The sequence below is a fragment of the Lutra lutra genome, chromosome 3 (assembly GCF_902655055.1).
Source record: "Lutra lutra chromosome 3, mLutLut1.2, whole genome shotgun sequence".
Taxonomy (NCBI): Eukaryota; Metazoa; Chordata; class Mammalia; order Carnivora; family Mustelidae; genus Lutra; species Lutra lutra.
The window spans coordinates 43,383,966-43,396,968 of NC_062280.1; the positions used below are offsets into that span (position 1 = coordinate 43,383,966).

Consider the following 13,003-nt stretch of genomic DNA (forward strand, 5'->3'; position numbering starts at 1 on the left):
CATGCTCTCTCTCACTGCCTCTCTTTCAAATAAATAAATAAAATCTTTTAAAGGGAAAAAAAAAGAATAATGATGCTACGGGTTTGATAGGTACTTTTTGTCCAACTAACGGGGTTCCCTTCTAGTCCTGGTTCAGTTATAGATTTTGGTCATATATCTTTTTCTTATTTAAGTGTTTCCCCCTTCTGATTTGGAAGATGCATCTTTTACTTCTTTTTTTGTAGAGACTGACCCTGGTACTCTATCATGTGTGCCTAATTCTCGTCCTTCACGCCCTTACAGACGAGTACGCCACCCAATAACACATTGGTTCCAGTGTCCTCTCTCTGCCAGCCTGTCTCGGGTACTTTGAAATGAGACTTTATTCTCAGAAGTAGTATCTGACACAGTTTTTGCTTAGATGCATCTACATCTCTATCTGTTCAGCTGTTCACCAGTCCTTCCCTGGCGCTGGCTTGTTTTCTAGACACTTCTGAAGCGTATTTGTTAGCAGCTCCTTCAGCGAGTCTTGGTAATAGACTCTTTCTACTGTTTTTTTGGTTTTTTTTCCCCCACATAAAATATGTTCCACTCTTCTTCTTCAGAGAAGGTTTTCCAGGCTCCCACGCCTTGATCGACATTATTTTTTTCTTCCAGGACTTGAGGGTATTATCCCTCCATCTTGCAGTTTTGGTTGTTGCTCTTGAGATAATCCCTCATCCATTCTGCTGCCATTTTTTTAAGAGCAGTCTGCCTTTTCTTGCTTTGTGTTATTATGGACCCTTTTTTGTCTTTAGTTTTCCATGGTTTCGTAAGCTTCTGGTGTGGTTTTTCATGGCTGCGATCCTTCCTGGTTGATGCTGTTTTCCCGGGTTTAGAGCCCCCTATCATTCACAGTCCCGTGAGGCACCCACCATTTACCCGGTGGTCAGGTATGCATCCCACCTTCCACATGCCCCATCATTTCTGTTCCACAGCGGCCTCACTGTGTCCTCCGTTAGTCCCTCTGTCCGGCTCTTCACTCCCCCACCCCACCCCCTTGCAGCTCCTCCTTCATCCTGTCGGGGGCGGGGGGGGGGGGGGGGGGGCGTTGTTGTTAACAGTTATCATTTGAATTTCCAAAAGAACTATCCTTTTTTCTGATCTGCCTGATCAATTTTCATGGTCTCCTTTTGCCTGAAAATTTAGGGTTCCATTTTTTGTGTTTATACATTTCAAGCATAGTTACTTTAAATTAGGTATCTGTAATCCTTTTACTATCCTGTTTCCTTTGTGTTTAGTGTCCTTGGTATTGCGTTCACATGTGGTCAATCTTTGTGGAATGATTTCCTTGCAAGGACATGCCAGGAGCCTAGGAGGCTCTACAAAGACAGGGCTCATGTCCCCTTCCATCCTGATTGCTTGATTGGGGGGGAGTCACTCGAGGTTCTCTCTCCCACCTTATTATGACTACCTTGTTTGTCATGCCACCAAAGGTGTTTGCACCTTAGGGTGGTGCTTACTTATAGGCATTTAGCTCTCAGTGCTCACTGTTCTGGTGTCTGAATTCCTGGGGCCTCGGGGAGGGGGAGAGAGGGTAGGCTGGGAGATTGGGCCGTCGGTACGATAACAAGTACGTTTTGTGGAGAAGCCCTGCACATGTCTGTCCACCATATTGCAGGGCAGTATGGTTAGCAGAGTGTGTGGAAGCCATGCCCAGGCTGGTGCTCCCCTGGGAGGAGCGTGGCACACAGTCATCACATGGTAAACTCCAAGCCAGAGCCAGGGAAGCAGTCAGCTGAGGGCCAGAAGTAAGGGATGCAGAGAACCCTGCAGAGCAGGGAGTTCGGTAAACAATGCTGTAACTAATGAGATGGCCGTGGGAAGAGAGGAGAAGGTGGTATCTGGGTGATTTTGAAGGGTTATGGCAGTTTGGTTTCATGCATGGTAATTTGATGTGAGGACAAAATATTTAAAGAGTATCTGTGGGCATTTTTTAAATTCCACAAATTATTAGATCTGGGGGTCAGAGCTACAGATCTGAGAATTGTCCACATATATCAAAAATGACTGTCTATGTTTCAGAAGGAAATGAACCCTCAGAAGTGGCGAGGGGTTGGGGAAGCCCATGAACTAAACCTGGGGTATATGTTCACTGGTGGTCGGCAAAGGAGGGCTGGGGAGGAGGAGAAGAAGCTGTGATTTATAAGCTAGAAAGAAAATTCTGAGCCTGGCAAAGCAATGGCCAGAGTGCTGAGCTGCAGCCCCCACTTCCCCTAGGGCAGACATTACTAGTTGAGCGTAGCACTCATTCTCCAGAAGCCTGACACCAGCCTTGGGACCCTCCACGCAGAGGCCTGGCTGCTGCTCAAAGCCATCTGTTACAAAAAAGTTGAAAAACTGTCCTGCGTTCCTCCCGTAGCGAGTAGAAAGGGCCTACAGGTCATCTCTGAGAAGCTGAATTTCCTCCAGGCTCCCTCTGAAGAGGACACACAACAGGGGATTAACTTCTCAAGGGTATGACGTCCCAAAGTTGGTTGTTCATCTGCAGATAGCTCCGACAGGGAGAGAATCTTCTGCAAGTACAAACAGGAATGTTGGGTGGTATAGAAGATGCTAGAAAAGGAAACTTGTGTCCAGTATAAGTAGCTGGAGAAGACAAGTGGTAGGATTGACTTTGGAAGTGATGGAAAAGCCCCAGAGGAGATGTAGCAAGAGTTCCATTTGGATATTTGCAAGAAATAAAGTCTGACGTTCCTGTAACTGCTTAACTATGTTTATTCCCACAAGTAGATTTGGCATACACAGGTAAGTTCTGTTTACATAATTAATGGGACAAAGCCAGACTCTACTCCAGCAGTTGAATCTGAAAGTCTGGTCTTTGCACGAGCTATGACGAGTGTTTCAGTGGAGAACTCTCCATAACAGTAACAGCTAGAACAAAACAAAAAGTATTAGTGTCCCTGTGCCACAGACCCCATCAGTGTGTGCCCCTGCACCACAGACCCCCATCAGTGTTCTCACTGCTTTGTGCTGAATCATCTGAGGTTATGCGTGCACTGGTGCCCCCTAGATGATGTCTCCTGTGTGCCTGAACCCTTGCCCCCCTCGTGGAGCCTGGCAGTCACACACCCGAGCTGTCATCACTGGAAAGCAAGCTCAGTTCTTTTCCTTAGTTCCAGGGGAGGTAGCCAGTGATTCTGGCTAGAAAGCTTTGTGGCTGACCAGTGATGCATAAATTTAACTGAGAAACTAGTGGTTATAATATTTTTTCCCCTGATAGGTTCAAAAAATCCTGATCAGGGGGAACTTTTGTGGTGCATTTGAATTTCACAGATTAAGACAAGTGTGAGCCTATTGGGTAGATGTAATCAACAGTTGTCACATTGCACCGTGAATTAGCAATTTTTTTCCCAGTGGCCTGACTATGACTTAAGTTGTTCTTTCTTATCTCGCCTACCAGTTCACTGGGGTGGTTTTGCATAAAGTACATGAATTCAGGGTATTATCTTACAGAATTCAGCATAGAAGAGATTGTAATTTATAGTGTTAGGACATTAAACCCTGTGGATCAAGAAGCTAGACCTTTAAGAATCCACAGATGTAATATCTCAGCCAATAATTGCAAAGTACAGTTGTGGGTCAGTCATGGGAGACCTATTTGAAAGTCACAGTGAGGTTTCGGGTTTGTTTTTGTTGTTGTTGTTGTTTTAAGATTTTAGTTACTCATTTAGAGAGAGGGAGAGGCAGAGAGAGAATCCCAAACAGACTCCACACTGAGCCAGGCCTGACATGGGACTCGATCCCAGGACCCCGAGATCATGACCCCAGCCCAAATGAAGAGTTGGACACTCAGCCGACTGAGCCACCCAGGTGCCCCCACAGCTAGTTTTTAAGATGAAAATCCCAATAAGGCCATAAGTGTCCAAGGGCATCCGGGGTGGAGGGGGAACAGACCCCCTGCCTTCCTCCCCCTCCACCCTGTTCCATAGCAGATCACTTCTCTCTTCTGTGTAAACACAGGGGTCATTTGTTCTCCAGCTCAAGAGCACGGTAGATTGGGGGGGGGGGTAGAATTTCTGATGCCCCCTCACTTCTGAACTCTTAATCACCATCTCTCCAGAACTCAAGTCATAAAGAGTTAGGAAGTGTGGCATGCTCACCTACCCCGCAGGCAAGCATAAGACACCCCCCACCCAGACCCCTGCATCCTGCAATGCCTTCCAGAGGCCCTGCCCTTGCCCTTGCCCCGGAAGGGGCATACCCTTCAGCCCTTTCCCCAAGCTCTGCCAGTCTTCTCCATAGGAAGCCCAGCTTTTGGCCCCTTTTGGTGGGAGGGCCTTCAGTTCAGCCAGGGCCATGCCTGACCTGCACTTGGCACCTGCATCCCACAACGCACTGCATCACAGAAGCTTTGAACAATGCCAGGATTGTCATAGACCTTTGAGAAGCCGGTGGGAGCACTGGACCCTCTTGTCAGACAGATGTCAGTCGCGTTACCTGAGACCAGGTGCATTTATAGAAGGCCTTCAGCAGTGGTTTGGCCTGTGGACATATCCACCTGCTCTCCTTCCAGTGCTATTCAGAGTTGGTTCCAGCTCCCCGGGGGACTAAGTTCTAAAATAGTGACTTTACATGGAGCACAATACCATTATCATCAGAATGCGTATAGATGCTGTGCAAATGTGGTGTAGCCTTGTTTCCAAGGCAGTTCAAGCTCCTTTAGGGAAGTGGTTGCCCAGAGCTGGCTGTGCATTAAGAACATTCCGGTTCGGGGCGCCTGGGTGGCTCAGTGGGTTAAGCCACTGCCTTCGGCTCGGGTCATGATCTCAGGGTCCTGGGATCGAGCCTCACGTCGGGCTCTCTGCTCAGCGGGGAGCCTGCTTCCTCCTCTCTCTCTGCCTGCCTCTCTGTCTACTTGTGATGATCTCTGTCTGTCAAATAAATAAATAAAATCTTTAAAAAAACAAAAAAAAAAAAAACGTTCCGTTTCCTGGGATCGGATGGGAGGGGTCCGTCCACCACAGTGGCCGAGGCTGCTCCTCTCCTGAGACAGGGAAGCAGGGAAAGATATGATGTGCAGGATATCCTCCTTGTCTCAGGGCTGAGGGATTCCAAGGAGGCAGGGCTCTGGGAGAACACCCTCGAGAAGGGCAGGACTGACCTGCGCAGCAGGGAACTGGGCAAAGGTCAGGGGCTGGAGGTCAGGGGCTGGGAGGGCTGCTCCGGAGCCGAGAGTGTGGAAGATCGAGAAGTGTGGTGGATGTGCCTACATGCAGGTGACAGTGGCCACCTAGGCAGTGGTCTGCTCGGCAGGTCTCAGTGGTTCTCCATATGACTAATAGCTGCTCACCAGGCGATTGTAACGCAGCTGCTTCACAGTCCAGTGCCTGCAAACTACAGCTCAAATGAGACGTCGTGACTAAAACTCGAGCTCGAGATCTCTCCGTGGTTGTTGGTAACTCATCATGCTGCTTTTATGTGGTGCCCCTTCCGTCTCCGTGGCAGTAGCGGGGCTAGACAGGAACAGAGAGTCTCCCGTGGCCCAGGCTGTGTCGGCCTCAATGGCACAGGTCACTGAGCCAATATGTAACACTGTGGAGCGGGTGGCCTTTCCCCCCAGGTTAAGGGTACGGAAGTGAGCCTCGGAGGAGTCAAGAATCTGTCCACAGAGCCCACCATGGCAAGTGGTAGAGCATGATTTGATTGCAGGTCCCACCCTTCCCTATGCAGATGGTCACCCCAGTCGCAGCCGTGATGTCGCCTCAAATCACCTGGAGTCCCACTCACTTTCCAGGCGAAAGACAATGGAATGAAAGCCTTCCTCACTGAAACGGGTCTCCTGCCGATAAAGAGCAGAAACCCCCAGTGTCCCCGTTTGCCGTTGGTCTGTGGATCTTCACGCAGGTGCCTGAGAGAAATCAAGACTCTACCCTGAGATTAATGTCATTAACTGAATTTTCACCCCCACAGATCTCTCAATGGTGCAGTGAGTGACCGTGTTATTTTCCTGAGTGGCTTCCTCTGTGCCCAACACAGAGACACGGACATCACACACTGATTTTCATTTTTCCTCATCCCCCGAGCACTGATTGAAACCCAGCTAAACCATGCTGGCTTTAGGAACCAAATCTTGCGTGTTTGGAGGTCTGTGGATTCAGATCTCCGCTGTGTAGTCGGGCCGTCCTGTGTGTGCCGCCAGCCCCATGCAGGCGCGATTGAACCCAAAGGCACTTTTATGACCGAGGACGGGCAGAGGGGCTGCGATCTCATGAAAGCTAAACTCTTCATCCCCACCACTCTGTGTTTCAGAACAAGAAGAAAACTTTGAGTTTATCATTGTGTCCCTCACTGGCCAGACGTGGCACTTTGAAGCCACCACATATGAAGAGCGAGATGCGTGGGTCCAAGCCATCGAGAGCCAGATCCTAGCCAGCTTACAGTCATGTGAGAGCAGCAAGAATAAGGTAAGACCCTTAGCAGGCTGCCCCCCGAAATCAAGAGCCACTGATCGTTAAAGGGAAGTGGAGGCCCAGAGGAATGCCCAAGGGAGGGGAAGCATCATATGATGTGTGTGACTGACAGAAGCCACTTATTCTTCCGGAGTGAAAAGCTAAATAATTGAAAAGAATGAAAAAACACTTTGTGTCGATACGTATCAAGTATGAGTATCCTAGCCTAACCATGTTCCTGTGACAGAACATCCCATTTTACATCTTGACTCTCTCAACTAATCCCAAAAAGAAAGCATTGACCTTTTTGTGGTGGGTGATGAGATCTTTTAAACTCTTGTGGCTTATGCATTGACATTTACTTTGTTTTAGGCAGAATGCACTCAGGAGAGGAGAGGGAGACTTAAAAGATGCACTGTTCTCTTCTCACAAATGCACAAAATTCAAACCCATGTCAAGTTAGAACACTGACTCTTGCTATGGAAGTAAAGGAAAACAAAAGGTGCATAGATGAGTCTGTAGGGCATCAGGCGGGAGGTGGGGGGTGGTGGACAGCGTCCATTCTGTAAACTCTGCTGATGAAGCCCGCTGTGTGCTTTATTCAGTCATCAGAGGTGATTCTTTGCAGTTGTTTAGCCAGAAAAACACACAAAAAAAAAAAAAAAAAAAAAAAAAACAAAAACAAAACTGTAAGCTGCGTTTCCTAGACCACTGCTGGGGATGTTCCCATTATGGCTTTTTTCTCAATCATTGCTTCAGTAGGGTAGATGCTCTCAACCCCCTTTCTGGGACATTATAAAGTCTCGAAGAACATTTTGATTTTTTAAACTATGATCAACCAGAAAAGGAGAGAAAGAGCATTGCCCACCAACCTGCCCCCTCCGTTTGTGACCATTTGAAGAAACCTCTGCCCCTGATCCCTGCTCAGCTTAAGAAGGGAGTCTCTCTTTCAGAAAGGTGGAGTGTCTTACCTTATTACCCTCTTTAACCAGGGTAAACCAGACCACAGCCATTGTTATTATAATGTAATTTGCTTCTCCTCTTTAAAGATGTTTTATACCAGGGTGGGGAGGATCACTGCCTTTCCTTTCCGAGAACCTTGGCTTTACTGACTCACATCCACAGATGGGGCTTCTGAAGCAAATGCAAGGAAGCTTCTGGATCTCCTCATGGATGGGGATTGACGACACATATCACACACAAAACATGGGACTCTAGTTTCAGAACAGGAATGGGGAGAGCATGTGGTCGAACAGACAAACACATCCTCCAAATCTTATACACGATCATGGTATCTTACGTCAGACTTGAATCCATGCCACACTCTCCAGATTCAGGAAGACCTACATCTCCTGTCTCCTGTTTCCATGTCACGCCCCTGCCGGACTCTTCCCAGCTCTTTGGGAGAACAGACAGCATCACTCTGCACATGACACAAACACCTGCCTACAACGCTGTCCCCTTTCCCTCTGTCTACCAGCGCTCTCCCTTGGAGGACTCATGAGCACCAGGGAAGACAGACTCCTACCTGTTCCCCTGGGTGTTTGCTGAGTAGGTGTCAAAGTCTACAGCATGGAAGTCCTATCCAAGGAGAAGCTGCAGGGAAAATAGACTCAAATGAGTATGAAGTCTAAGGAATTTTGGCTGCTTGTGGATAATGCAGGCATGGGCATACATATGCTGTAAAAGTCAGACAGGTAGACAGACAGACAGACACATCCCTTTGTGTGCACATACTCCAGAAGCCAACATAAGTTGTTAAGTACACTTTGGATACTGGGATATCCAACCAAAGGGGAAAAAATCTTAATAATGCAGTTATGCTGATTAGATAATAGATACAAATAAATTATAATTTATGTTAGTAAGCAGTTGGTTGTTCCACATCGAACAGTTTGACATGAGGTGATTCAGTTTGTGAATTCTGACATAAAAATCCAGCTTATTTTAAGTATCCTCTGATACTTGTTGCGTTTAACCATTATTAAATATACGCATTGTTAGCCTTTAGAAACAGTACCTGTCCTGGGGTGCCCGGCTGGCTCAGTCAGTAGAGCCTGCAACTTTTGATCTTGGGGTCATGAGTTCGAGTCCCATGTTGGGCATGGGTTTACTTAAAAAATAACAATAATAAAGTTAGCTTAAAAATAGTACATACCCTTGTACCTAGCACCTCTGCTTCCAAAAATTTGCCATCAGTAAGTAATGACGAATGTAGGCAAAATTTTAGCAATAAGTGAGTTCTTTACAGCACTATTTACAGTGGAGAAAAATTGGAAACCACCTAAATGTCCACCAAAGAAAACTTCAGAAAGAAATTCTTATAAGTGGCATGAGATGCAGCCACTCAAAATGATGACATGGGAGAACACAGGGTGGCATTGAGAAGTGACCCCGTGTCTTTAGGCTAAAAGCACAGGTTCCAAAGCAATACAGGCTGGCCTTTTTTTTAAAGTACGTGTATGCATACAGTTGTGCTTTTGAAAACAGGTTCGAAGAATAGATATCATAGTGTTGCTAAAACTGAAGCATGGATGATCACATCAAAGCTTATAAATTCTTGGGGCGCCTGGGTGGCTCAGTGGGTTAAGCCGCTGCCTTCGGCTCAGGTCATGATCTCAGGGTCCTGGGATCGAGTCCCACATCGGGCTCTCTGCTCAGCAGGGAGCCTGCTTCCCTCTCTCTCTCTCTCTCTCTCTCTCTGCCTGCCTCTCCGTCTACTTGTGATCTCTCTGTCAAATAAATAAATAAATAAAATCTTAAAAAAAAAAAAAAGCTTATAAATTCTTAAGTTGTTCTTTTCTCCCTTGGGTATTTCTTTAACTTGTAGAGAGAAGAGGGTTAAGTATCAGTTTAAGAACCAGTGGCCCTCCTTGCCCTCCACCCTCCTTAGTGACTTTGTTGCTAGAGCAACTGAGATACTGTTAATGTGAAAAGTGCATCTCTAAGGCATGAAGTGTGGTGTGGACGTGGTTTCCTGCTGAGGAATCATGAGATATGTCTCGTGGTGCTGATTAAGCCCTGACCCATGGCTCATAAGCAGATTCTCTTCCCTTCTTCCATCTTCAGAGCAAGCAGACCCGACAGGGCATGCTAACCACTTCCATCCCCCAGGTGGTGGTTGGTCTGTGTTCACTCACGAATGATCCAGAACTTACCTCTGTCCTTATTCCCAGCAGAGTCCCCTCGTCTAACAGGTCTTAACGCAGGGCACACAGCATTCTCTGGCAGTCATGCTTTTCCCCAAAGACCTAAGAAGAGGAGCGGCTGCTTCAGACCGTCCTCATCCTAAATCTGCTGACACACAGTTTGGGTTTGCCCCGATGTTGCCAGGAGCTGTGCCAGTGTCTCCCGGGCTTCTCACCTCTTGGCTTTTTTTCCTCTATGCCCAGTCCCGACTGACGAGCCAGAGTGAGGCCATGGCCTTGCAGTCGATACGAAATATCCGCGGGAACTCCCACTGCGTGGACTGCGAGACCCAGAGTAAGTCTGGGCGGGGGAAGGCACACAGGAGGTGGGGCGGTCTGGTGACACCCAGGGCACAGTGGACCCATGTCAGTCCTTTGGCACATAAGGTTTATGATGTGACGTGATGACTTTTAAAGAACTGAAATACTCGTGTTTGGATTTTATTTGAACACAGTACCCTGCACTCAAGCCTAGGTTTACCTTCTGCCTCAGGCTTCCTGATGAGCAGTGGTCAGGCCAGCCAGGGGTTCGGCTGTGCGCCCAGATTCAGTGCCATATCCAGAAATTAACCTTTTGCTCCATCAGTGATCATATGCTTGTTTGCCTTTTCATAAAAATGCAGCGCAATTGTTAATTCCTGCCCAAAGATTTCTGGGGTCGGTTTTTTTAAATTTCAAAATCATAGGGGCGCCTGGGTAGCTCACTGGGTTAAGCCGCTGCCTTCGGCTCAGGTCATGATCTCAGAGTCCTGGGATCGGGCCCCGCATCGGGCTCTCTGCTCAGCGGGGAGCCTGCTTCCTCCTCTCTCTCTGCCTGCCTCTCTGCCTGCTTGTGATCTCTCTGTCAAATAAATAAATAAAATCTTTAAAAAAAAAAAAATCATATGTTCTGGATTTTGGCATCAAAGGTGTTTATTTTTTTAATGTGAAAGTTACTGTACACTAAAGCCTCTGATTGAACTGATAGACTTCATTTTGATTGCTTCGTGCCTTGGAGTGACCCAGTTTTACTTTGTGCTTCCTGCTCTCCAGCACAGAATACAAGGTTTTGACAAGAGGGAGATCCAGTTGAGACCAGGTGAAAGTCACTGTCCCCAGGCTCAAGTGTCACCTGGGAATCAGAGGCATGTGATGTGGTCCTGGCCGTCCTGGAGCCCAAGCCCAGTGGGCGAGGTAGGACCCAGAGACCACAGAACCTGCCACCATGGAGAAGGGCTGTTACAGGGCACACAGCAACTCAGGCAGACTTTCTGCAGGAGTTAGTGTTTCGAGGGGCACTGGAAACTCATGGGATCTGAACAGGTGGCTGGAGGGGTCATGGCATCAGGGAAGCAGTGGGACATGCACCTGCTGCTCAGGTTGGAGGCTTGTTGGAGCCAAGGAAGGTGAGGATGCTAAGTGGGGAGAGGTGAGGATAATGGAGTGGGTGGAGGGTGAGGATGCTAAGTGTGTTGGAGGTGAGGATGCTAAGTGTGTTGAAGGTAAGGATGCTAAGTGGGTTGGAGGTGATGATGCCAAGGTGGGGGAGATGAGGATGCTGGAGTGTGGGAGGTGAGGATGCTAAGTAGGTTGGAGGTGAGGATGTTAAGTTGGGGGAGGTGAGGATACTAAATGGGTTGGAGTTGAGGATGCTAAGTGGCAGGGAGGTGAGTAGGTGTAGGTGCTAAGTGGTGGGGAGGTGAGGATGCTGGAGTGGGGGTAGGTGTAGGTGCTAAGTGGTGGGGAGGTGAGGACAGTGGAGTCGGGGGTGAGGATGCTAAGTGGAGAACGTTCGAGCCTTTATCTTCATCTGTAAACACTGGGAACTCCTTTGAGTTTCAGAGCAAGAGTGAGATGAATTCTAAGCTGTGCTCGGGGAGATTGGCCTGGCTGTCCCATCTCCTGTAGATTGGAACAGAGCGGTAAAGGGAGGAGGAGGCCGCTCTCTGGGATGGTCACGTAAACAGGAGGAGGTAGGCACTAACTCAGGTTGTTAGATGAAAGGGAAGTGGGGAACCCCTCTGAGAAGCCACTGTGCTGTAGGGCAGGAACAAGAAGGGTCACCAGGCCCATGTCTATGGTCCCCAGGGAAGAGAATGGGTCTCTTCTTCAGGTGTCTTGACAAACTTCTCTAAAGTATCTTCTTTTGTTTAAAGTTTTGAATTTTACTTTCAAAATGTGTTGTGAAAGAAGTTATAAGAGAGTACTTATTAAGTGTGTAAGTGTGTTTTTATCAGAAAGTTGTTAAAGTAAGAATTTTTAAAGCTGTTAGAGCCTCTATTAGGAGAAGCATCTACAACTGTTTCCACCATACAGCCGGAGTCCCTTAGGGACGATTCTGTGGCTCACAGGCTTCGTGGTATGAGCCACACTGGAGGTCAAGAGTCCCTTCTGGGAGCAGGTAGGTTGCTCGAGTGCTGAGGTGTGGGGCCGGGGGCGTGAAGCAGTGGGGGAGACTCCTAAGCAGATATGCAGGGATGAAGGGAGCGGGGAGAGGCCAAGGGTGACAAGTCCAGAGAAAAAAGAGATCACAAGCTCCCATTCCTTAAACACTTTGTCTCCGTCAGGCCTGTGCCAAACCCGCCAGTGCGCTCTCTTTCAGTTCTTATGACTGTGAATGTTGGTGCTGCGGTCAGCCCCAGTTACAGGGGAGGAGACGGGAGTCTGAAGGGGGAGTTATGTATCCAGTTCTATATCCTGGGCCACAGAAAGAGTAAGCGGAGCTCCTTGCCTCCCTGCTGTATTTTTTCAGAGAATAAGATGGGGGGACAGAGATCAAGGACACCAGAAGGGGACACTTTAGCAAAGGCTTTTTGTTTTTAAATCAAGATACCCAGTTTTGGAGAAAGTGCTGGGAAGGGCCCCACCCCACACCCACACACCGATGATGACCTGTAAAAGCTCCCTGAGCACTTTGGCAATGTACCTAACAAGCCTCAGGCAGGCGGACGCCCTGCACTCCAGCTGTGTCCTCCCGGGACCAAGCCCATGCAAATGCGCAAAAGGCGTAGAAATGTCGCTTCACAGGTGTCCATCACCGCGCTATTGGCAGAGTAAAGAGCCAGAGCGCCCCCAATGTGCAAGACTTGAAGAACAATTCATGGTGACATCTGCTTAGTGCAGTAGCATGTGCAACCTTAAAGAGTGATGGTAAAAATTAATAAAGTTATGTAAAAAAAAATACATATTAATTGAGATGGAGAAACTTTATAATGCATTGAAAATGACAAAGAACTTAGGCAGTAAGTCAAGGAAACCGTAGTGAATCATTTCAGGAATTTAGGCAAAAAAGATCTGTAAGGATGCACTCCAGAACGTGGACCCCACCTCTTTCTGGAAGTGGTAGGGTGTGGTGATGTGGGTCGTCTAATTATTGTAGAATGGGCACCTGTGTCTTAGGAAATTGGATGTTGAGTAGCCTGTATT

The 13,003-nt window shown here is 47.8% G+C and overlaps 1 protein-coding gene and 1 long non-coding RNA gene across 12 annotated transcripts in view; one reads left to right on the plus strand and one right to left on the minus strand.

Moving 5' to 3' along the window:
* Positions 1–13,003, plus strand: part of AGAP1 (ArfGAP with GTPase domain, ankyrin repeat and PH domain 1) — a 520,173-nt gene that overhangs the window by 436,018 nt on the left and 71,152 nt on the right. For all 11 annotated transcript variants that reach the window (XM_047721458.1, XM_047721459.1, XM_047721460.1 and 8 more), the window contains 2 exons: positions 6,271–6,425; positions 9,803–9,893. In XM_047721458.1, the coding sequence (XP_047577414.1) occupies positions 6,271–6,425; positions 9,803–9,893 (246 nt within the window). The remainder of the gene's footprint in view (positions 1–6,270; positions 6,426–9,802; positions 9,894–13,003) is intronic.
* Positions 7,449–9,774, minus strand: LOC125095255 (uncharacterized). Its single transcript, XR_007125827.1, has 3 exons — positions 9,569–9,774; positions 7,939–8,006; positions 7,449–7,806 (listed from the first exon to the last, which is right to left on the minus strand). It is a non-coding gene; the product is annotated as an uncharacterized LOC125095255 (long non-coding RNA).